The sequence below is a fragment of the Neolamprologus multifasciatus genome, chromosome 23 (assembly GCF_963576455.1).
Source record: "Neolamprologus multifasciatus chromosome 23, fNeoMul1.2, whole genome shotgun sequence".
Taxonomy (NCBI): Eukaryota; Metazoa; Chordata; class Actinopteri; order Cichliformes; family Cichlidae; genus Neolamprologus; species Neolamprologus multifasciatus.
The window spans coordinates 10,251,165-10,275,530 of record NC_140460.1 but is presented as its reverse complement, the minus strand read 5'-3'; the positions used below and the strand labels follow the sequence as shown (position 1 = coordinate 10,275,530).

Genomic DNA, 24,366 nt, shown 5'->3' with positions numbered 1-24,366 from the left:
GCCTTTCAAAAATTCCAACTTTTCATTGTGTGGCTTGCCCTTAAACTTACCACACAGGTCTATGTTGTGCCCACCGTTACAGAACAGACATGCCTGTGGAGTGGGTTTCACATAATTTGTGTTTTCCATTGGCTTTGTGTCTTTCTCCTGAATGTCCAATGGTATGGCACTGGTGGTGAATGACTTCTTCATTACAACCCTTTTCTGATCCTTGTTACTGTTTTGTTTAATGGTGAATGGTTTAGCAGTGATGCTATCCTTTATGTCACCAAAAACAGGGTGAAGTGCAATTTTGGCTTGTTTATTAATAAACTCCACCAAGTCCTTGAACTTGACTCTTCTGTCGCCTCGCTCTTGCATACCACACACAACAGTTCTCCACCTTTCACGTAACTTGTATGGAAGTTTTGCTACAATGGCTTTCAAGCTTGCAACATTATCAAGTTCCTCCATGTAACTCACTTCAGCCATGGTGTTACAGCAAGCTGTCAGAAAGAGTGAAAACGCATTTAAAGCTTCTGCATCCTCTGGCTTGATAGGTGCCCAGTTTGAGACCTTGTTCATGTAGGCTACAGCAACTTTGTAGTCATTTCCAAAATGCTCTTTAAGGAGCTGTTTAGCCTTGTGATAGCCTACATCTGGCTTCATATGAAGGCAGCTCTTTATTAGCTCTTTCGGCTGTCCATTAGTGAACTGCTCTAAGAAGTAGAGGCGGTCCTTAGGACTTTCAGTGCGAGACTCTACTCCGTGCTCAAAGGCGCTCACAAATGTATTGTAATCTAGAGGATCACCACTGAAGGTAGGGATGTCTAAAGGTGGCAATGTCATCATTTTTTGTTGTTTCACCATCAGCTCCGTTATATTATTCTGACGTGTCATTACAGTACAGAGTGTTTCAACTGCTTGCTCATCTGCTGCAAAATCCACTCTAGACTGCTGCGTACCAATAGGGTGATTTTGTAAAGGCATGAATTCCCCATATCCATTTTCTGTGTTGGTGACTGGAGTTTGACTTACAGGTAATGGTATGAATCCAGAATCAATAGTCGTTGGGCATGCAGGACTCACATGTGACAAGCGCTCATTTTCAAAATTCTCTAATACCTTTAATTTAGCATCAGAGGCGGCAATAGCAGTTTGCAGATCCAGCTGCTCTCTTTTTGCTTTCAACTCAGTTTCCTGTCGTTCAAGCTCTTGTTTTTGTTTGAGAGCTGTTGCTTGTGCGAGCAATGCGGCTCTCTCCATTTCAGCTTTGAGGCGTACTGAGGAAGCAGTGGACACTTGGCTCCCAACGGCTGACCTGCGCCTCCTGCCTTTACTGCTTAATGCAGCGGACATCACAGAAACACTGTCGGAAGGCTGGATGTCTGCATCATACTGTCTAGCTTGTTCTGTGCGCTCCTCAGCTGCTTTAACCCACGTTTCCACATGTTGCATAAATCCACAAATACGACTAGCATTAGGTTCATACCAAGAACTTTGGTCCTTTTCAAATTCTTCCTCATGCATTAATACTCTCAAACTATCATTTATCCTACACAGTTCTCCAAATGAATCTTGGTAGTCTAAACGCAATTTCTGCTTAACAGCATTCACGTTAGCATCATCTTCCATTAGCCGTTCGAGCTGATTAGCTTGGCTAGTTAGGTGGCCTAGCTTAGCCTTTCTAGACTGGGTCAACCTGTGCAGCTTTTCCTCGACAGCCTTTTCTGTCATTTTTGATTCTCTTTTTCCACACACCAGTTCTTCATCACTCTCATGCATTATGACAAATTTCCACAGTAGCAAAGCTTGTTTTCACTGCTTACCGTGATTCTTCCTCCAAGTAGGCTATTACCTCCAATCCACCGTGCATGGCCATTCGTTGCTAAACATGATCCTTTTCAGTATTCCTTTTCCCAAAAAAGGAGCAAGAGGGTTTTCTGACTAAATGTAGGGTGATTTCCAATAAACCAAGCTCAAAAAAGGGAGTCTATGGCTGACGCGTGTTCCTGGTTTCCAAAAGAAATGCTTCCAGTTGCATTATGATTTGAAGACTGTTTATTTATTACAAACTGAGGATGTAACAATGAACTCCTTCCAAAATAAGCATGAAAATTCCAAAAAAATAGCAGTTATCCAAAACTACCTGTGCACACGGTCAGAAAACCGTGAGACTCCTAACCTCTCTGTCCATGCTCCTCCCCTTCCCTCTCACACAGGGTTTCATGCTACTATTGCACTTTAAATACTTAAAGTGAGAGGTACCCCCTTTTAGGTTTCAATCCCAAAACAGTGACTTAAAATTACTTTATCTAAACACATATATTTTCACATTTATTAATCCTGAAAAGATGACTTATGTAATGAATCTATGAATTATAAAACAAACATGAACTCAATCGTAAATAAAAATATAAAGCAGACGTCTGGCGCTTACACACAGATTACCGTAATCTCTTTCTCAGTGGGGATCTGAGTTTACACGATAAAGCAGCATGAATGTCTCATAACAGTGCCTGCCCTGGATGAATCCTTCTCTTTGAGATCTTTACAACATTATTAGCACAGGGAAACTTTGAGTTTGTAAAAGTTGAGATAAAGACTTGTATATAATTTCTGCTGCTTTTTTTTTGTTAAAAAAGAAGTAATGAAAACATAGTGTGGGATTCACTTGAAATGTGTTTTATATAGTGGTTTACCCTAACACAGTCTAATGTGAATATTTCCAATAATACACAATCCCCTTTTTGTAGTAATATCAATAATAGTATTTAATACTACTACTAATAATTTTTCAGAGTGAACTGACATGATATATAATGAATTATGGTGCCAGAGATGCTGCTTTTCTAGCTGAAGGCCTTGTATTACATGTTTTCATTGTTCATGTATAAAATCTGGATTTTACATACTTGACTTAAAAGAGCAAAACAAATAAACTGTTGTATACAGTGTAATATTAAAGCTCTTTGCCCTGTATTGCACAAGCCTTGGGCTCTCAGCACCCAGTTGCCTGCGCTCCATAATTATTGACAGGTTTGATGTACTCAGTGAGTGGAAAGTATGGGGAAATTGGAGTTTCAGTTGTCTACCCCGAGGCTGTAATGGAAAGATTAAAAGGAGTGGTCACATCACCCACCCTGTGCCAAAATACTAGCTGTACCGTCACAGCTACCACCTCGCTGTTTATTCCAATCACCTCCAGTTTATGTTCTACCAGTGACGTTAAACAGATTATAGAGGATTCACTTATTTAAAGACTGGAGCTAAATCTCTGCAGGTTATTTTTAGGTTATTTTTTGTCCAAGGATAACAACAAAAGCGACAGCTTGATTCACTAGAGGCATCTAATTGAAGTAAGTCACTTTTGCCATGTGGGACAGTGCAGTGTAGCAGAGCAGCCGGTCTGGTAGACGCTCAATAGGTCAGCTGAGTGTTGTCAGTACTCACCCCATTCACTTTCATCTGTTGTACCAAGACCTGCTGCAACAAGAAGCTCCCTGCACAGCTCCATCATGTCTCTACGGCTTCTGCCTGCTATCATTATGGACAATGACGAGGACGATGATAGTAACTTCACAAAATGGATGAGCAGTTACTGGGGTCACGGACCAGACGCTGTACATTCCAGAGAACGAAAACACAGTTTCAGAAGGCCTTCAAAAACACAAGTTGATAGACGAGCATCACTCCCGACTGCGGTAAGGACCGGCTGCACTTCATGGATTGACGTATGTGTTCAGCTCTGCAGCATTCGACTTGATGCATGCACTGACATTTAAACAGCAGCAAAACACTTTTAACAAACATTTTTTTTGCAGTTTCTCTTTTCCAGTTTTACACCATATATGGACAGCGTGCTTGTACACTTGACACACCTTTAAATATAATACTGTATAGGCCTTCATTGATAATTGGAGGGAAAATAAAATATATGCACTCTCTGATGAATGTATTTCAGACAGTATACTTTCTATGTATTTCTTTAAAACCAGCTCAGGGTGTTAGAAAGATCCCATACCTTCATTGACTGCAAATATCACTGCATGGAATATTTATAAAACACAGAGTTTTATTTCTCTGAAAAAGACAAAATATGGACTATGACAGGAGAATAATGCACATGTATGTTTTACAAGCTGGTATGAGAACTAATTAAATATTAAAGCTTCCGAACAAAAAGCCTTTAGTAGTGTGCAAACTGATGTTTTGGTAAATTTCCCCATGAAAGCCTGCAAAGTACTAAATTATTGATGCTCTAAGTGAGTTGTTTTCTATTACTTTACATCAGAGCGATCAAACACTGCAAATGCCCTGCCACGTGCTGAGCTGTTCACAGTCTCATTAGGAAAAACAGAATAGTTCTATAATGAATACAGACCAGTCTGGTGTTTGTGCCGTAGCTGTGTCTGTGTAGATCTGTAGGAAAATTATTTTTTCCAACTAAAAATACCTTCACATCTGATATCATTTTCTTTTATAAACAATGTTTTTAAGTCATGGGCTGCTGCACGCCAAAGCTCTTACACATATTCTTCATTCAATAGCGTTCCAACTCTTCCATAACCTCTGGCTATGTTGATGTTTAAAAATAGAGGTACAACTTAAAGCAGCAAACAAGCAGAAGACCAACCAACATGAATGGCGCACAATTTAGTGATTTGTATTTTTTATTAATAACACAGAACAGGGCAACTTATGTGTCCGCATAGTCAAGTGTCATGGCCTGTGTGGTGAATAGTGGTGCTTACTTTATAGTTTTCTGGTATATTTTCATTAGTGTGTATGACAAATTTCATGGGAGTTAAGCGAAAACTAAAGGAAGGAAGGAGCCAAAGAAACTCTTTCTAATCTAAAGCAGGTGATAGGAGTCACAACAGTGTAAGTGCACACATATAAAGTGGTCTCTCTGTGGAAGAAAAGAAACTTACAAGCAAGTAGTTTACAGACAACACTGGGTGAGCACAATCAGTTCTCATCATGAAGGAAGCACTGATAAATACAACAAAAACAAATTTAGTAGCATAGTGTAACCTTTCACTAATAATCAGAAGAAGTGCTGTTTAAACTGAAGCCTGCAGTTCCCTGTATGCTCTGTTTTTAAGCAAGCAAATAGAGAAGTAATGCACAGATTCTTGGTCTGATAGTGGAACTATTGGTCAGTATATTTAAAATAACAATTTTGCTGAAAGCCTATGCTTTATAAGTTTATTCTGGGAAATAAAGAAATTCTCATTCAAATAACAACTATTCTGAATATTTTTAGCCTTTTCATCACACAACATTTATCTTTTAAAATGTAACAAATGCAAAAATGGTGGTACAGATGAGCCCATGACGTTAGTAAATGTTCCAGGAGGTTTATCAGTCAACAAGGCTGGCAGCTACAAATAGCAATGTTTGTCCTATAACAGCTAAAACTAGCAACATCAACATAACAAGCCACTTCCTTGCACCGCAGAACAAAAAAAAGCTTCTTGCAAATACCATAAAAACATAGTATATATATATAAAAGATGTAATTAACCCCTATGACCATTCTTTTTGAAGTCCTGTTTGAAGTTTGGGCTGGTGAGATCAAGGTTTATGAAATCGAAGTGAGAGGTTGATCCAAAGAAAAAATACACACACTGCACATATAAAAACTTTTGACTCCTAAAGTAGCTACACCCTAAAGCAGTGGAAGGCAATTAATTCGAAATTGAAGAACCTGCTCAGTTAAAGAAGTCTTAACAGTACAAACTGAGATTGTAGCTCAACAGAAAATCTGACATATTAAGGTGCATCAGCGTTGACTGCACTTTTCACACCTTTACACATATTTTGACCTATTTAAAGTAACATTTATCACATTGTTTAGTTTCTTTAAACAGAAAAAAATCACATTGTCACAGATCTCTCATGTTATTTTTCAAAGTCAAAGGAACATCTAGACATCGTGTTTTTTTTCCTCAGCAGCAGTAGTAAAGTTAAGTAGAACCAGAAATAACTTCTGGGGTTGTATAATGTCAGCCTGTGTCTAGTGCATCGCTATTTAAAGTTCCCATTAAGAGTGAAACCTTAGTTTAGTAATGAGTGCTCCAGAAATACATAATTTGAAGAGAACAGTTCAGTAGTTACAGATTTCCAAGTCTAGCCAAACACTGAAATTCATCTGTACCTTCACCTTTGATGTTTTACTGGAGTTGCATTATCAGATTATTGCTGTTGTGTAAATATATATTTACGTTCTGTCCTGAGTCTAGAGTCAAACTATATATAGGTAGCTGCTTTGCCAACATGTTACTTAAGGATATTAGCGAGTGAGTGTTTAACCCCTTTGACAGACATAAGGCAGACATGGTTGTCTCTCTAGTTTAATCTTCTTACAACTCCGCTTCACTATTAGAGGGAATGTGACACAATCATTTTACTCTCAAGTGTTGTTACGTGGTGTAATAACACTTATCGTTCTGTTCTTAATCCTCAGTCACAGTTAGATGTCATGAAGTTAAACAGGTTTCATGCGGCTACAATGGCGCCCACTCCAAGCCACGTCAAATCAAGAGAGGATAAGGGGGACACCAGGGTCCACCAGAAGCCTCGCCGTGCCTCTGCAGATGACAACAGCCGCACTAAGACTGTGATCGCAGAGAATCGCATCACCACCATCCCAGAGCTCACAGAGACACTTGAGAAGAGGCTCTGTCTAAATGATAAGAAGACCACGTCTCTGGTGAGCAGGAGGATTTATAACATTAACTAAACGAACGATAAATGGTCTTTACAGATTTTTACCTTCTCATAGACGACCGAAGGATGATCCAATTTGATGGTCTTTCTCCTCCTCATATAAAATTACGAAGCCCGTAAAAATTAAGGAGCCTGAAAAACTGCATTTCTTTTATGTGCTGCCAAAAACAAAGCTGTGAATTACATAACCTACAAATACCCACATAATTAACTGGTCTTGAATGCACACAAGGACCTTGAAGTTTTCTTTATTTCTATTGTCCATGCTTTTTGTCTGCATACTAAAGAATACAGTTGTGAATGCATGTTTAATCCTTTTTCATTTTTATACCTGATTTTTCTTGGAACAAATTTTTTTGTCAAGCCCTGTTAAAACTCATTGTCAGGGGTTTAATGTTAATGAAACGGTGTTTCTGTATTTTTGTGGTGTCACAGGAAATCAATAAAAAAACGTGATACATAACATACACAGTGCAAATAACATTTACAGCTTCTCATAACTTTGTGAATATTATATCTTTATTTATCATTTTACTGAAATTAAATGGAGCTCCTTCACTTTGGTATATAAGTTATGAAGTTCCTGTCACTTAATCTCCTTAAGTTCCACAGACTCAAAACAAACATATTATATATATTTATATTTAACTTGAAATAAGTTATTTTTGACCGAGGAAACTTTCATATTTGTATCTTTTCATATACAGATGGCTCTTTATTTTCTATTTACATTAAATATTAAGTAGCATTTCATATTTTGCAGTTACACTTTTGATTTCTTCACACCTACTTCTTGTTTTTTCATTCAGAAAGTAGCTGCCTAATTAGAAGCTGTTGCTCTGAACTGATCTTACTAATCTTCCACTGATGCAATAATACAGGTTTATTATTTTTATAAATACATAAGTTATTGAAATCTTGGTCAGATGTTGTTTCTTTTTCTCACAGAAGAAGGACGAAACGTTGTGCCTGATCTGTCATGAGGACATGCGTAAGAATGGGAGGGGAGTGCCACATTGTACACACCGCTTTCATAAAGAGGTAAGAGAACCTGTACACGTCAGATCTACTGCATGACCTGTGTCTACACTGTGTTCCCTCAAATCCCTGCAAGTCAGACACCAGATCTCTGATGCATGATAGCAGCCTGTTCCTGGACATGCATGATGTGAACTGGAATGAAAACACAATGCCTGCAGCAGAAACTTATCCCTGTAGATGCATGGAGTATACTGAACAGCCTGAGGTCCCAGGAACTGGATACTTACTCATTATGATGTTTCCATCTGGTGGGTGCTGAAGGCAGCTCGGAGGTTAGAGCAGTGTCGGCCCCGAAGCAGCAGTGAAGCAGCTGTTTTACAGGGGAGGAAGCTCTATGAGGAGAGGAGGAGGTCTGCAGATGGACAGATTTCCATGGAGAAGGAGCAGCACACACTCCATCGTCAACATTCCCTGAGGAGACATCGCTGATATTGTTTTCAAGAAGGGGAAAATGCATGATTTGCAGTGAAAACATCAGGATTTCTCCTGAACTACTATGATGTGACACTGAAAAATCAGGGCCTCAAATCCCCTCTGGGCCAGAGTTTTAAGTCACTTTTGGAATAATTGCAACTCCTTCTCTTCAGTGTGCAAACACAGAGTTAAAAATGTTTGAAAAGGGTTAGAGTTAGAAAAAAAAATTGAGACCGAGTTTAAAGGTTTGAACTCAAAGTTTCCTGCTTTAAAACCTCAGTATGACAAACTGCACTGCACCATGACTATGTAAACAGGGGTGTTGCTAAAGTGTTGGCTTGGGGCATGAAATTTATTAGGTCCACCCGGTGCCCCAGCTAAATCTGTATTATATAAATGCAAACACGAGTGAAAATAACAGGGGGATGTAAGATGTCCAGTTACATTTTTGCTGTAAAAAACACTGTGGTACTCTTCAATACATTATTGTAAATATAACTATATAATGTTATATAATATGATAATACACACTAAAAGCTCTTCTGCTCAGTTATGGATGTATGACTCCCCCATGACATGCCTCACAGTGGTTTGATCCACTGCTTGTTTCCTGACTCTAGTGCTGCATTCTGCAAATTTTGGCATTGATTCAATACCAACTAAATACAGGGCCAGTATTACCGATACTATTTAACCAATAAAAGCAGCTTATGTATTGAAGATGAGATGAAGTATCATCAATATGCAAAGTCTGAACACACTTTAATGAAATCACTGTGATTTTTACTTTCACCAAAACACAATTGACACAAAAAACAAACAAACCTTTCAGCTGTGTGCCTGTTTCTAAAGCAGTTTGGATCGGTTTATGTTGGATCAGTTATGTTGTTTAAATAAATAAAGTAGGGATGACGGTCAGCACAAAAAGTTTCAGGGATTTTTCATTATTTTTTTCACACATTTCAGTATTGGTTAGAAACAAAGTATCAATCCTATTGCTCTAGTATTGATTCAACACTAGTACCAGCATTGGTATCCATAGATACAGGTCTGGTTTTCTGTGCTCTACGCCACCCTTACTGGTTCTTGGGTACCTCTGTGCCAAAACCATATAAAATTTCCTGGAAACGCCTCCGTATGTAACGGTCATTGTATTCAGTTATTAGACTCACAGCACGTTATTGGATGAGAAGATACCTCTATGGTTAGACTAATTAAATGGTTTTAAATATCACTTTAGAATAAATATAAATATACTTTATAATCAATAGAGAATATTTACAGTTTATAAAAGCATTTCATCAGAACTACAGTGTATTTGTGTTTCTGCTATGATTTGATTGCATCTTTCTCTTAATGAGTCACTATATATACTGTTGAATCTGTTGACAATCAGAACTTGTTAACATGTTAACATTTTGTCAAAGTGAATATAATAAAAGTCAATAAAAAGCAAGGCACCACATTATTAACTGTAAAGAAATCTATTTAAAACCTTCTTTGACTCGTAGCCTTTGAAACAGAGAAAGCTGCTCAAATAGGTAGCAACACTGTCCCAGCTAAGGGCTAGGGTCTGTGCATGTAGATCCTGTTGCTCATGCATCAACATGTTGGAAATGACCTCCTGGCATCAGTTGAAAATATCAATTACTGCATAAATGATACATGATACAGATCATAGCAACAATGATGCAATGGTGTGTTTTAAAATGTGTTTCAGTGCATGGAGCAGTGGCTATGGAGGAAAAGGAACTGTCCCACATGCCGTGTCTACGTATCCATGCTAAAGCCCCTCTATTGGCCTTCTTGTCGCACCACCGTCCCATAATGGTCCTGCACCTACACTTGAAATGCCTGCATGTATATGTGACCCCAAGACCTCCTCCTCTCCATCTCCACGCCTCGTTCTTTCTGCATGAACACCCTCTGCAAAACTGTCTTCTGTCCCTGAAGGAAGCAGGAAATGAGAGTGAGGATATCTCATGTGAGAGACAAGAGCTGTCATTGGACGGTGATTATTTATATAAGAGCTCTTGTAAATTAATGCACTATCAGGGGAGGATTAGTCTTTCTTGTTCTTATTTTGTTTTTGTCCAAAAATGATTCTAAACAATTTCTAATGACATGCAGTTAGGTGTAGCAAATATCCTCAAAACTGACAATTTTTTTTGATAATGAACAAAATAATCTGCCTCAATTCTGCTGAGTTTGTGGTTGAGGTTGAATATTTCCAAGTTCTGAAGTGGAACTAATGATATAAAATCACATCATGAAATATAAACAAACAACCCATAAATTAGTCTTCTTACAGCAGGTAGCATATGAATGTGTGCATCAGTAGCAGTCGCATTTAAGGGATCATAAGACCTGCCATCTGAGTTCCACTGAGCACATCTTTGACAGGCTGTTTCCCCTCAGTTTAAAGCTTTTAAACGTTAAAAGTTTAATGCTAAGCTGACTAGTTTCTGACTTTGGTTTTATATTTAGCACAGAAATACGGGGAACGTAAATATTTTCCCAAAACCATTCATACACACAAATATTCTATATAATTTTTTGACCACATTTGACTGACATCTTATAATAACCACAAGTTCCTGATATAGTTTTAATTGAAAATCTTGAAAACAGTCTTAAAAAAGCTGAAAACTACAGAGAATCAACTCTAAGACAGCTGACAAATTAAAGGAAAACCATCAAACCAGTGACCCACACACTGAAGGGGTCCAGTGACTATGTTTTGGTGCGCTGATTTGAGTCCAGAGAGCGTCACTGTATAGCGATACAAACTTTCTCTGACTGATCACTTTTATGCTACAATGAAAGATGCCACCTTCTACTCGACACAAGGGGTTACTGAATGCTTTTATTACTCAGAACATGATTTTAAGTTAAGCAGTGCTGTACACCATATGAGAGAATGTCTTTTGGAATGATAATGTTCATCTATCCAGTATGTTTCAGAGGCTTCAGTCGGTGCTAAGGTGCATTAGAATTGCTCTGTCACCTGTCAGTATGGGTTTTTTTGCATATTCTGCAGAAGGTGGTTTGTGTATTTCAGTCAATGCTGATTACCCAGTAGAGAAATTTCAACAGCTGCACTAGCAATAGCTCTGCTCTGCTATTTTGAAGGATTGAACATGCACATTTATTTATTGCCTGCATTCACAATGCTTTCTCTTAAGTAACAAAACTCCTCCCCTGCATCAGTGTCATATCTTATCGTACATCTGCACCGTCTTCCTGCCTTACCTAATTAGCTTTTGGTTTGCATGTAAAGGTTTTTGCATGTGACTTCTATTCGATCGTTTTCAAACATCTCTCTTGTGCCGTGTGTTTTGCACTTCCATGTGAGAAGTTTACAGCATGTACACAAAGTCCAACTAAAAAGAGCTGGCCTATGTATATATTTACCCATGTAAATACAGTATGCAGTTATATAAAGGATAACTCTGTAGTTAATGAAAATTAGAATGCAATTTTAAAATGCTGCTATAGCAGTTCATTTAACCAGCAAACGCTCATAACTACTATTAGATTTATGCACAAAGACACAAAACCTTTTGCACTCTGCAGAACAGTTAAAGGCTGTTGGGTTCAGTATGCTTACACCACGGAGGTTATGTGTTTAATTACATTTTCCAACCTTGTGTTTAAAAAGCTGAAGAGACACTATGACCCTCAGCAGCACCAACTTCCAGCTGCTGTGTTCACTGTTTCCATTTCACTGTTGTTGTTGTTTTTGCACTCTTGAATAAAAACACAATGGAGTGAAACACCCGTTCTGTATCTCTTTGTTTATCTCTTGATCCCACTTGTCCTCCATTATATCCATCCATCCATTTTCTTCCATTTATACAACTCAGGGTTGGGAGAATATGTAGGCTCCAGTCAGATGGCGGATTCAAACCCAGGACCTCCTTGCTCTGTGCCACCCCAGTATCTTACTATAATAATTAAAGCCCTTGTTCTTATCTTTTTTCACCAACTCCTCCTAGACCATCAATAGCTGAGCAACCAAATGTGACGCACAAAGTTTCTTATCTAATATGCCAAATATTATGTCTTGATGTTGCCTAGAAACCACCTAGTAAAATTTGTTTATTTCCCCTAAAGTTATGCACCTACAACACTTCATAAATGCATCATATCATTTTAATCTCACAGCCACCAGCATGAAGAGGGGAAATAATACTAAAGCAAGGCCACATGCTTGTACAGAAAGTTTTTCTTAACTGTTGGTTAGCTGGATGTGTTAACCTTAATTACATATAATGCAATGGCTAACACCAGCTACAACATTAAAGTGATATAATGAATAATTATGGCCCAGTACTATAATTGATAACTCTGCATAATAAGTTTTCTTCTTTCTTCCGAGGCCCCCGGTACTCCTATGAAAGAGGATTAGGGCCACTGGAAAGAAAATCTGAGAAAAAAGTCAGAATTCTGAGAAAAAAGTCAGAATTCTGAGAAAAAAGTCAGAATTCTGACTTTTTTCTCAGAATTCTGACTTTTTTCTCAGAATTATTTTTTTTTCCAAATTCTGAGAAAAAAGTCAGAATTCTGAGATTAAAGTCAGAATTCTGACTAGAAAAAAGTCAGAATTCTGAGATTAAAGTCAGAATTCTGAGAAAAAAGTCAGAATTGTGACTTTAATCTCAGAATTCTGACTTTTTTCTCAGAATTCTGACTTTTTTCTCAGAATTCAGGAAAAGAAGAAAAAAAAGACTTGCCCACTTTTTTTTTCCAGTGGCCCTAATCCTCTTCCGTATACTCCCCTATGTTGCCCCACTGAAAAAAAATTCTTGGAGACGCCCCTACGTGGCCAGTCGTTTGCTTCACAAACATTCACAACTTTCTACTTTTTTCCCCTATTGTAACTCAAACTGTGTGGACTGGTTGGAGACAATTAAGCGAGTAAAACGAGACTTGGTCAAGAAACCTCATTCCTGAGGATGAGGAAGTCTTCCAGCTGTGGTCTACGTGCGGGAAGTCTTGTCTCGGCCCAGCCAGGCCTGCCCTGGCACGACGGAAAGTAGCGGTTTTCCCAGAGTGAGGAGGGACCGAGCCGTGCACGAGCAGGCGGAGTGAAAGTGCACACGTGGACACCTGAGATTGACGTTACCTCCAACCAATCACCGCACAGACTGGTGACGCAAGCTCACAGGAGTCATCCAATGGGAGGGTTTGATAAGAGAAAAGCTCGAAGTGTTTAGAGTAGGGGAGGGAAAAAAGGGTTGTGAAACGGATCTGGTCTGGATCCTGCTGGGATTCCGGCTCGGAGAAGATGTTTACTTCTTGTGTCTAGACTAAGAGAGAGACCCATATTCTTTTCCAAAAGAAAAAAAAAAGATTTTATGCAATTGGGGGGCAAAGTGAAGATGCTTTAAAAATAATTCTTTCCCTTTTCTGTCTGAATACTTCCACTAACTTTTGATCTCCGGAGAAAAGCAAACTTGGGTAAGAGACCCTCTCTTTTCCTCTCACAGTAAAGAAAATCAAGCCTACTGTTTCATGTGTAGATAAAATGTAAAGCCAGGTCAAGAAAGAAAGATTAGGAAGGTCTCCATCGAGAATTATGTACAAGACATCGGGTGGCCGTTTAGACAATGTTGCTGAGTGATTTCACGATTTAACTTCCACAACCAATGCACTGTTTGATCTCCTGAAGCTAAAATAAACTCCTTAAAAAATAAATAAACTACTTAAAAAAAAGCTCTGATTCTGTCAAACGGCTGTTTCCATTTTTTTCTTTTTCTTTTAGTAGACCTCAAGACATTACTGTCCTCAAAGTTTACGTTCAGGAGAGAGAAATCTGAGTAATTTGACTTCAGATTGGCTGGGAAATTTAAACTTGCTAAAACGTTTAGTATAAACCCTTAGAGTGAAGTATCACATAGTGTAGGTTCACAAATGTGATGCAGACGCTACTTATTCAGCATTGTCTATATTTAACTTTGGCTTGATCTAGAATATTGTTAATCTTACAGTGGATGAGACGGGATCAGTGGTGGTACGCACCATGCTACATTTACTCAAAAACTTACAGAAAAACCTACTTTATTGAAGTGTGCACCCTTTCTAATTAGCTCAGCTGAAGTTTTTTTTTGTTTGCTTGTTTGTTTTTTGTTATATTTTTAGTAGCAAAACTCAAACAGGAACACCCTTTGAAGACAGCTGCCTCCCAGACATCCCAGCCTCAAAAATATGCACCAAAACCTCTTCATGCTCATAGTTTTGACCAATTCACAGAATAGAAATCATATTTGTACTTGTGGAGAACACTTTTACTACACCACTCCCACCATGTTGGTGTAATAAAAGAATACTTTATTTATTTTACATCGTTGTCAAAAAAAGCGGTCTGGGAGATTTTCTATCTGGCGCAGATGACTAGTGTTTGTGGCTAAACTAAATCAGCCAAAACACTGAATCAGCCAAACACTGATGAATCCTCCAGTGGCTCTTGACTGCCATGGAGACTGGCGTGTTTTCCTCAGTCTGGAGAGGCTGCACCCCCCAAAAGACTGTCGGACACAGATGAGCTGGGTTTAACATCTCAATCGGTTTCTATTGAGTGTCCTCCTTCAAAGGTTTCCTCTGTTGCCGAGCAGAATATTGCCTGGTCATCTCCATCACAAAGGACAGTACAGCCACGTGCCCTTTTCTTATTCTCTGCCTGCTATTCATGCCACTCCAGCTTTGCTCTCACTTTACAAAGTGCAGTCATTGCCTAAGAGCACTGCAGTCAAACACTTTAAAAAGCTTTCTTTCTTTAATTAAATATGAACCCTCAATTATGAATTTATAGAAGTCGGAGACAATATCATTATGTTTACCATTCCAGTACCTCTGATCACATAAGTAAAATTTTAAGTTAATATGATAAAATTGTTCCAAAGTCTTGTTTTAATGATTATATGAACTATGTTGGACTATATCAAGCTTGGTAAATGATGTAAATTGTTTCTCATTTTGACAAGTTTCTCAATATAATGACGTATTGACTGCTTTTCATGCTTTTTCCTGCCTTTTGAAAAAGGAGAATATCAAATTCTGAGTTTTATTTTTTAGATAAGTCTGCAAGTTTTCCCATTAACCTTTTGCTTGACCTAGCAACATAATTTAACTTGACACAATAGACATAGTTTCCACGTCTGAAAAGGGAAATTATTGAGCCTGCATTCTTTCTAATAACCAGCAGGGGGTGGTGATTCTGTTTTCAGAAAGATATTTTGGTGCATAGACTACTAAAATAATCTTGGTCTTTTTCACCCTTTGACCTCAGTAAAACCTTTACATATGGGTTATAAGCTCAGGCTCTAACCATAAGCCAGTGCAGGTTTAATGATAATTAGTCATTATCAAGAGGATCCTATACTCAGTGTTAGATGCTGTTGCAGTCTTTGCAAACAAAGTGCTTTTTCTGGAGTGCATGTTAAGAAATGGGTTTCTATTTTTGCACGTAAAGGTAAATGACTCGTGACACTCCTAACAGGCCTCCTCCCACAGCTAGACGCACTTCTGCTGAGCTCAGCTGGAGGACGGTCGCCAATACACACGCTAATTATGTTTGATTACGCTGTTTAACTAAATTATGGGCACTGTTGCACTTTTTTCCCTTTTCTTTTATCCACTTATTCCAGTTGTGCTAAAAATAGATCCTGTCTACTCTTCAGATGATAAATTAGGTTAAATTATTGTTTGTTTCAAGTCATATCTGGCTGATTTAAATAAACATGTTAGTAGTGGGAAGAAGTGTTTGTGTAATATGTACTTCTAATTCCATGAAGTACCTAATCTGTTTCTCTAGGTGTTGAGAGGTATCATGGGCAGCTTCAGAGGCCACGCTCTCCCTGGGACCTTCTTCCTTGTTGCCGGGATTTGGTGGACGGTAAAGTACTCGATTTGGCATGCCACGCGCAGGAACAAGGGTATTGGTTCTACTCGTCTGGCTAGCAGAGCCTCACAGCGACGGCTGGAGATCATTGAGAGCTCAGTCATACTCTTTTTCTCCCTTGTTGGTAAGCGTGTCCAAAAAGCTTCTTAATGCATCCATATATCAGGTATAACTAGCAAGACTCTTCTCGAGTAAATCCAAGACAAATCAGGGCTTTAATTAAGGAGATGTGCGTGTTTCCTCTGATGTGGTGCTTTCAGGGATGTTGGCAGAACAGTTTGGATCGGGTGGACCGAAGCTTCAGTTGTACGACTTCGTAGAGAAACACTGGGACCATCTGCACAGCTGGCACCACGCCACCATGTACTTGTTCTTTGGGCTCTTTGCAACAGTGTCTCTGATTATCCACACCACAGAAGCGGCACCACTGGCACTGGATCGGTTAATGCTGGCAATTGCTTTCTTTAATGAAGGTAAGAAGAATAAAATGTAATCATTGTCTTTGAGATCCTTTGATATCCTTTTTATTTCAAGCCAGTGCTTCAGGGTAGATCGCTTACTAATAAGTTAATCAGTTTAATCCTTGGTTCCTTCAAAGTCTCGAGTAAACAATACTATTCTCGAAGATAGTCTTACATCTAAAACACAAAAAAAATCCTCCATTAGTGTTTGGCCAAGCTTTATATTGAGGGATTTATGAATGTGCACCATTATATCCACCTTTATTATCCATCGCTGTAATTGTAGATGGACTGTTTTCACTGGCAGTCTGATCGCATCTTGCACTGAAAATATTAACTTACAAATGGTTCGAATCCGCAAGCATTGCAATCATCACATGCATTGTAGACTGTTATTTCTGACCCTGTTAACTTGATGTCTTTTCCATAAATTGTAATACAAATGTCACTTTAATAAAACATGAGCCAGTTGGCCAGTTAGACTGAAGCTTCTGCCATATGTTCCCATACAATAGACCAACTTTCCTACTCTGATCTTTTTTTTTTTTAATTCAGGTTTTTATTTACAACTTGTTGCCTGTCTGTACATTTTCCAATAAACTTGTATAAATACATTTCTTGTTAATCAAATTGAGTTCCTTCCATTCAAAGGTCATTTTAAGTGTACCTTGCGGGGTTAATTAAGCCTAATTTAAACCAAGCACAGATAGGACTTTCTGCATTTTTACATCATTTTGAGTCAATTATTTTCGCACTGTTTGAATTTAAGACAATCTGTGGTGATGGCTTGGGATAAATATTTGAAGTTTAGATGCAATTTAACTGATCAAGACAAACACATTCACCTACATTACTAGCTCTTTGTTCTCTGCAGGATTTCTTTTTCTCTACCACCTCCATGGCAGGGGCATGCTGGATGTCCACGTGCATCTGCTCCTTCTGTACGCGGTTTTTGGAGAGACTCTTGTTGCCTTCCTGGAGATCTTTCACCGAGGCAACATCATTCTGGAGCTGCTGCGGTGCACGCTAACGGTGGTTCAGGGGACCTGGTTCTGGGAGGTAAATCTGAATGTTGCTTTATGAGCAGATGTTTATGTTTGCTGATTTAGAATTACTCCCAATGTTATCTCCTCTAAACCACAGGTTGGTTTTGTGCTGTACCCGACCCGCGGCCCCGAGTGGGACTTGAAAGATCCCAACAATATGATGTTCATTACCATGTGTTACTCCTGGCACCTCGCCTTCGCCATGCTTATAGTGAGCGTGCTCTATTGCATCGTCAGCTGGTAAGAACCTGCTCCACGAAAGACAATCCAATAAGACATCCCATTGGGATTTAGATATATTCAAAGAATTGGAAATGCATCTTTTTTTTTTGTCTTATTTAGCACATAAGGCTTTAAATTGGCCATAAGTGCAGATATAACCAGACACAAGGAGAACAAACCTCTGATTCATATTTAATCAAATTTGGTTTTTGCCACTATTTCACCATAAAATCCAAGAGAGAAAATTTGTAATAAATGTGTTTTTGCTGCTCAAGAATGTTCCCTCGTTTATCGCAGGTGTTACGTTCTAAAAATAACCCACGAAAGGTGAAATCCGCGAAGTAGCGAACTTTATTTTTTACAATTATTATATATGTTTTAAGGCTGTAAAAACCCCTCACTACACACTTTATACACTTTTCTCAGACAGGCATCGTCATTTTGACGCGCTTCTCGCTTGTTTAAACACTCTCAAAGTTCAAACCTTCGTAGAAAAATAAGTCCAATATTACAGAATAAAACCAAAGATCAAACCCTGTTTTCAAGTCCAGAACATGTGAATAGAGCAGCTGCGAGACAATTCAACATTAATGAATTAATGGTACGGAAGTAGAGGAAGCAAGAAGAAGGAATTGAGTAAAGTTTGACTTATCTGACTGTTTGGTTTACTTAATGCTCCTTATAATCCTTTGACGTAGACACTGTTGTGTTTGTTGTCTTCTGCTAGCGAAGATTTATGTAAATTTGACAGGCTGAACGAATTCTGTACTGTATAGAAGACACAGCACGAGATTGATTGAAAATGGTCTATAGCCGATCAGGACGCAGAACACAATGTGCTGTTTAAGAAAATATATAAATAAAAAATTGCACCCCCAAAAGATCCGCAAAACAGCGAGGCCGCGAAAAGTGAACCGCAATATAGTGAGGGACCACTGTAACATATCAATTAAAAAAACAAACAAAAAGAAAACCTTTGGATTTCAAAAGTTACACATTTAATTTTAGTTCCAATCATTAGCCCTAGTGCATACCTATAGGGACAGAAATGTACTGTATTTTCCTATATCTGATAGACACTTGTTTATTTATCCTGGAGGCCTGCACAGTTTACATTATGTGTGATTCTCGTGTTTGCTGCTCTTTTCCTTTTGAAGTGCGGTTCGCTCCAGACTGAAGAAGACTCCTCCAGTGGAAATGGGACTTCTGAAGGCAAGAGAGCGAGATCCAGAGTCTGAGGATGAGCTTATGTGAGGAAAACTGTTGTGCATCTACGTTGTGGCTCATGAACAATCAGGGATAAAACGCTCAAATTTCCAGGAGCAGAATAAGAAGCAAGGCACACAGATGTGGAAACTGATGTGGATACGGAACCTTAACCTTAGAAATGCGTCTCTACCTCTGCCTTAATTAACCAGCTGTACAACGTTTTAAACATACTTTTGTTATTACCTCCTCCAGAGAAGCTTTATGATTTGTTCCGTTTATTTTTCAGCAGGATTATTGGACAGAGTTGCATGAAACTCTTGTGGCTTGGCAAAATTTGTGACTGTATATAAAAACTATAAAAATATGTGCATCGCCACCTGGATCCAGAAGGTTTTGAATCATTTACCATTGCAAGAGAACAAGACTGGATGTTTCACAACATCACAGCTGCAAAATACAGTTTTAATAATTAATATCAAGAGATAACATCTTTTGTGAAAATATAAATTAATCTGGATGCAGAGAGTCGGTTCATGCAAGGTGTGGAGGGGATTACCTACCTTAGTGGAGGTATGCAGTCACAAACTGCTCTTATTTATTTTACAGCAATATAATTTTCATATACTCTGTCATATCTTTGTTACTACTTTGCACATTCATTATAAATGAAAAGCTTTTAATGGATTTCATGCTTTACTTTTGACTTGCTAAACTTTTTCCACAGTTTGGTATTCAGTAGTGCTATTTTGTGGTGAAAACGTCACTGCATCATCATGTTTTACTTGAAAGCACTAGTTGTACATTTTATTTTGTTTCATGTTAGCAAGTGACTCAAACCAAGTGTCAAACTATAAAAAGAAAAATAAAATTGTTCAAACAGTAATTTTTTTAAAAATTTTATTTAATTGTTCCTATCATTTCCTTCACACCTTGCATAACATTATAGCTAGTATGCAAGCGTTTACAATGTGCTACTCAATACAGAATTTATGGTAGCCTCTATGACCAAAATTTACCTTTTTATATGTTTTAAAGTTGGTTCTCTTTATTCGTGTATCCATAATCACCATCATCTATCAGTGGCTCTCAGACAGGGTCATTGAAATGATCAATTAATTTGCGACAAATTATTATAAAGGTGACAGCAAAGGATGTGGTTTCTACCAATAAAGGGAAGTTACTGTGTCCTTTGCTCTCAGCCCCATTCTCTTGTTGATAAGATTGTAGAACATAAAGTTTCCCCTGTCTGAGCTGTGTGGGTTGAAAACTTCCAGGATTAAAGTTTCAGTAGTGTCTAATAGTTCAAATACTAAGACTACTACTAGTCCTAAAATGCCTGAGAACCCCTGATTTTTAGTACACAATCACATTAATACCAAATGATCAGTCCTAATGAACTACTTGTGCAGATTTATTTTTGTCAGGGCAGGACAACACAAAACATCTGTTGACAAGAGGGATAAACAAAGATGTTCTGTTTTGACAAGATTAAACACTCAGTCTTGAAAAAAAAATGGGCCTCTGTGTGACAGTCTTTGCACATTTAATGAGGGTATGATAAGCAGTTTGGTGTGTTAAAATGCTACGAACAACGCAAAAGGTGCTTTATTTGATTATTTTTATCAATTCATTCAGAAATGCAAGAGAGGTGTAACAATTTATTTCTACCACTAACTAGTAGAAATAAATTTTTTAAGCCCAGCTTTACAAAGTAAAGGAGCTAGTGAATTATATACGATGGAGCAAACCACTTTGTTTTGATTCCCCGGGGAATCAAAACAATTATTTAACTCGTATATTTATTTTTACAGTTTTAAGAGAAAACTTATTATCTCCGAAAAAAATAAATAAAAGTGGTGTCTGGACCCTCTTGTTCACTCATGGCTGTACTGGGTGGTGCGTTTAAATTTTTCTAGTCTGGAAAAAAAAGATCGGAGTGAGACGTCTTTGCTGCTGTTCCGGTTCAGGTGTGACGATGAAGTGACCCACCTGGCCAGGTAAGGTACTGGCAGCTCATCCGGCTCTCCCTCTGCTGGCATGTGACGCTGTTGTCCATTCACACAGATCTGAGAAAACCCGGCAAAGTTCCTATCAGTTCAGGAAACAACTATAATTCTTCACCAATTAAGCCGAATTTTAAAGCTCCTCGGGCATGGATAAATTAAAGTCGGTTCTGAGCGGTGAGGAGGCGCGCAGAGATGACCGGAACGTTTTACAGGTAAAGCCCTAATCCCATCTTTCACTCTTGTGGCTAGTAATCTCAGCTGGATCATTAATCGATCGTTTATTCAATCTCTATGCAGCAAATGAACCAAGCTTCGACTTTAGGCTGGGGCACACGTATAAAGGGATTCATCGCCTGCTTCGTGGTGGGAGCCGCATGCACAGTTCTGGTAAGAATTTAATTTCTGTTTTGTTTTTTTTGTTTGTTTGTTTGTTTTTCTACGACAATATTCAGTCGCTCTCCACAACGAGGAAGAGCTCAGAGAAAGCTGGCGTTGCCCTACTGGTTCTTCTTGCTCTGAGGAATGCTGAAGATGTGATGCTCTTTCATTTGGCGACACTGCCTAGTCCCTCCTTAAAGTGAGGCTTATAAAACATGATGTGTGATCCACCTGCATTCACGTGTGTCTTGCAGGGAGTGTGTGCGCTCTTCCTCCCCAAGATTGGGATCACTCTCTTTATTGTCTTTTACACATTTGGCAACATATGTGCTCTGTGCAGGTTAGTGATGAAAAAATACCTTGAAATGGGAAGCTTATTTTGCATGTTTTACACACTTAATACATGCTTTTCTTTCTTGCACATTTCACTGTGTCCAATAGCACAATGTTTCTGATGGGCCCAATGAAGCAGCTGAAAAGGATGTGTGACAAAACAAGAGCGCTGGCTACTACCATTATGTTGGTAAGTGCAAAAAATAAAAATAAAAAATCAACCCCAAAAAGACAGAACACGTTACACAAACATGAGTGGACTGAGTTCAATTTAGATTCATTGCAAAAAAATGTTTTCCTTAAGAGTTCAAGAGCTGGTTAAAGGTGAAAGGATTGCATAACACAGCTTTCTGCTTAGAGGATTGCATGACAACACCAAGCTAGAGTTCAGAAAACTTGGTTGTGGATGGACTGACAAAAATCAGACCCTGATGTGCAAACGTCTCTCTTTAAAACTACAAGATTTGTTGTGATGGAAGATTTGCAAAGAGGTGCAATTAGGTTACCATCCTCTTTCTTTCAGTGCAAGGCTCAGTATGCAAATATTTAAACTACATGTAGGTAAATAATTAAATCAAACACTAATGTGACACCTGTGTTGTAGATCTGACGATTTTCCCAGCTTTAATGTGGTTATGAGCATGGCCATGTCACCTATGTAATGCCCAAGCGTCATACTTTGCAGTTCTGACATATACAACTGGAAGCAAGGGTATTATAGTTAACTAACAGGCCCTAAGAGATGTTAGTGGAAGTGAGGGAGGTCATCACTGGGCTGAAACAAAACAACATCAGATAGAAACCAAAAACTTTAGGAATAGCCAAATGAGCAAACTGGTAGAGTCATAAAAAGAAGGAATGCACTGACTCGCTCAGCAAAACCAAAAAGCCTAAAAGAAGACCACAGAAAATATAAGACAGATGAAACCAGGATGACCTTGTACCAGAATGAATGGAAAGGAAAAGAAGGCGAGAAACAGCTCATGATCTGAAGTGTACCACATTATCTGTAAAACATGATGGAGGCGATGTTATTGCATGGGCATGTATGGCTGCTAGTGCAACTTGGTTACTGGTGTTTATTGATGATGTGACTGTTGATAGAAGTTGCGGGATGACCTGTGAAGTGTGCAGGGGTATAAACAGTGCAAATGGACCCAAAGCAAACTGCACACTAACCCAACAGTTTCTCAGGAAAAGAAATGAGAAAATCAATAGAGCATGCTTTTCAGTTATTAACTACATAACTGAATGCAGAAAGACTCACAAACTAGGAGTAAATAAAGGGAGCAGCAGTAAAGGTCTAGCAGAGCAAGACAGAAGGGCCGATGGCGCGATATGGCAGCCTCGCTTCTGTCAGTGTGCCCCAGGGCAGCTGTGGCTACAACTGTAGCTTGCCTCCACCAGTGTGTGAATGTGTGTGTGAATGGGTGGATGACTGGGTGTGTAAAGCGCTTTGGGGTCCCTAGGCGGGACTAGTAAAAGCGCTATACAAATACAGGCCATTTACCTGTGTTTATTTCTAGACTTTAAGCAGTCAAGGATTTTTATCAAAGTATTAAACAATCCTTATATTTACAACTATGTTAGTTTGTACAGTTAATGTGAGAGCCTAAAAATGAGGGGCTGTGTCCAGAAAATAGCTGTACTTCAAAAACAGTTTACACAGACTTTTGTTAAAACCCTTCAAATTAAAGCTAAAAGTCTCTCTGTCATTGCTTTAGACTTGCCTCATTCTGACTCTCTGTGCGGCTTTCTGGGTGAGTGAGCCTCCAAAAAATACTTATGATCACTTCTAACTTGATCTGTTTATCTGTTGGATTAATGTCAGTGTTTGATCCCAATCTCTCTCTTTTTCTCACAGTGGAAGAACTTTGGACTTGCTTTGTTGTTTGTTATCTTGCAAGTCTTGTCATTTACCTGGTGAGTCTCTACTTCATATCTATTTTTTTTTCAGTCTTAAATTGTTTTTTGTTACATAAAATGTGTGTGTTTTCAGGTACAGCTTGTCATACATCCCATGTGTGAGGTTTGTAGATTTTGCTCCATTTATTCAAATCTTCTGTATAAATAATCAGAAAAAAGTGGTGTTCAAAGCCTAAATGTCTGGTTTATGTTCTTTACCTTCCAGAGAAGCAATCATGAGGATGCTGGCCGTGTGCATCAAATAGGTCATGTGTGTTTGCGGTGAAGGTTCAGCTTGGATGAAATGTTAAAGAATTGGGCAGGTCTCTTACTGAAGTTGCTAAAATTGGCTCCTTTAGAGAGTCTCTGACCCTTCCTGCTGCTCAGGCATTTGTTTATAGGTGAAAAAGAAGCAAATTTTCTATTTATCTTTCTCAGTTGTGCTACATTGATTGATCTGATTAATTTTTGGTGACCACTCAAATTTAACCAGTTTATAATGATTGTAGACTTTGTTTGTAATATGTGTAAATATCTGTAATAAATCAGTATTTTAAATTCAATTTGTTGTTGTTGATTTTCGTTTTCATCTTGCTCAGAAAAAAATCTATTTTTATTAAAAGTTCTTATGGTCTTAAATTGTGTTGGTATTTGAATGTGAAGCTCAAATAGTTAACCAGGGTATGAACAGGTCCTGTTAATTTTATAATATGCAAAATGCTTTTTTTTTTTTT

General features: G+C 38.4%; 3 protein-coding genes across 4 annotated transcripts; all 3 read left to right on the top strand.

Annotated features, from left to right (window-relative positions):
• The first annotated feature begins 3,142 nt into the window (after positions 1-3,142).
• lnp1 (leukemia NUP98 fusion partner 1) lies at positions 3,143-11,952 on the top strand. 2 transcript variants are annotated; one of them, XM_085151815.1, is made up of 4 exons: positions 3,143-3,683; positions 6,452-6,697; positions 7,663-7,755; positions 8,017-9,994. In XM_085151815.1, the coding sequence occupies exons 1-4, from the start codon at positions 3,498-3,500 to the stop codon at positions 8,182-8,184; spliced, it is 693 nt and encodes a 230-aa protein (XP_085007941.1). In that variant the 5' UTR covers positions 3,143-3,497; the 3' UTR covers positions 8,185-9,994. The 2 variants fall into 2 exon arrangements, with proteins under 2 accessions (XP_085007941.1, XP_085007942.1); XM_085151816.1 differs by having other exon boundaries at positions 3,147-3,683; positions 9,890-11,952.
• An 876-nt stretch (positions 11,953-12,828) lies between these two features.
• On the top strand, positions 12,829-19,893 carry tmem45a (transmembrane protein 45a). Its single transcript, XM_085151753.1, has 6 exons — positions 12,829-13,632; positions 15,986-16,196; positions 16,333-16,545; positions 17,408-17,592; positions 17,677-17,819; positions 18,959-19,893. Exons 2-6 carry the CDS (start codon positions 16,001-16,003, stop codon positions 19,053-19,055), a joined length of 834 nt encoding a protein of 277 aa, XP_085007879.1. The 5' UTR covers positions 12,829-13,632; positions 15,986-16,000; the 3' UTR covers positions 19,056-19,893.
• A 1,093-nt stretch (positions 19,894-20,986) lies between these two features.
• Positions 20,987-24,184, top strand: sft2d2a (SFT2 domain containing 2a). Its single transcript, XM_085151769.1, has 8 exons — positions 20,987-21,228; positions 21,314-21,403; positions 21,649-21,734; positions 21,836-21,917; positions 23,452-23,487; positions 23,592-23,650; positions 23,727-23,756; positions 23,859-24,184. Exons 1-8 carry the CDS (start codon positions 21,163-21,165, stop codon positions 23,896-23,898), a joined length of 489 nt encoding a protein of 162 aa, XP_085007895.1. The 5' UTR covers positions 20,987-21,162; the 3' UTR covers positions 23,899-24,184.
• The last annotated feature ends 182 nt before the right edge of the window (positions 24,185-24,366 follow it).

Excerpts from the sequence above, each read along its gene's own strand:
- lnp1 (XM_085151815.1), top strand. The coding sequence starts at position 3,498 with ATGTCTCTACGGCTTCTGCCTGCTATCATTATGGACAATGACGAGGAC. Across the intron at positions 3,684-6,451 it reads GAGCATCACTCCCGACTGCG|TCACAGTTAGATGTCATGAA; the intron begins GTAAGGACCGGC and ends CTTAATCCTCAG. Across the intron at positions 6,698-7,662 it reads ATAAGAAGACCACGTCTCTG|AAGAAGGACGAAACGTTGTG; the intron begins GTGAGCAGGAGG and ends TTTTTCTCACAG.
- sft2d2a (XM_085151769.1), top strand. The coding sequence starts at position 21,163 with ATGGATAAATTAAAGTCGGTTCTGAGCGGTGAGGAGGCGCGCAGAGAT. Across the intron at positions 21,735-21,835 it reads AACATATGTGCTCTGTGCAG|CACAATGTTTCTGATGGGCC; the intron begins GTTAGTGATGAA and ends TGTGTCCAATAG. Across the intron at positions 23,651-23,726 it reads CAAGTCTTGTCATTTACCTG|GTACAGCTTGTCATACATCC; the intron begins GTGAGTCTCTAC and ends GTGTGTTTTCAG.
- tmem45a (XM_085151753.1), top strand. The coding sequence starts at position 16,001 with ATGGGCAGCTTCAGAGGCCACGCTCTCCCTGGGACCTTCTTCCTTGTT. Across the intron at positions 17,593-17,676 it reads AGGGGACCTGGTTCTGGGAG|GTTGGTTTTGTGCTGTACCC; the intron begins GTAAATCTGAAT and ends TCTAAACCACAG. Across the intron at positions 17,820-18,958 it reads CTCTATTGCATCGTCAGCTG|TGCGGTTCGCTCCAGACTGA; the intron begins GTAAGAACCTGC and ends TTCCTTTTGAAG.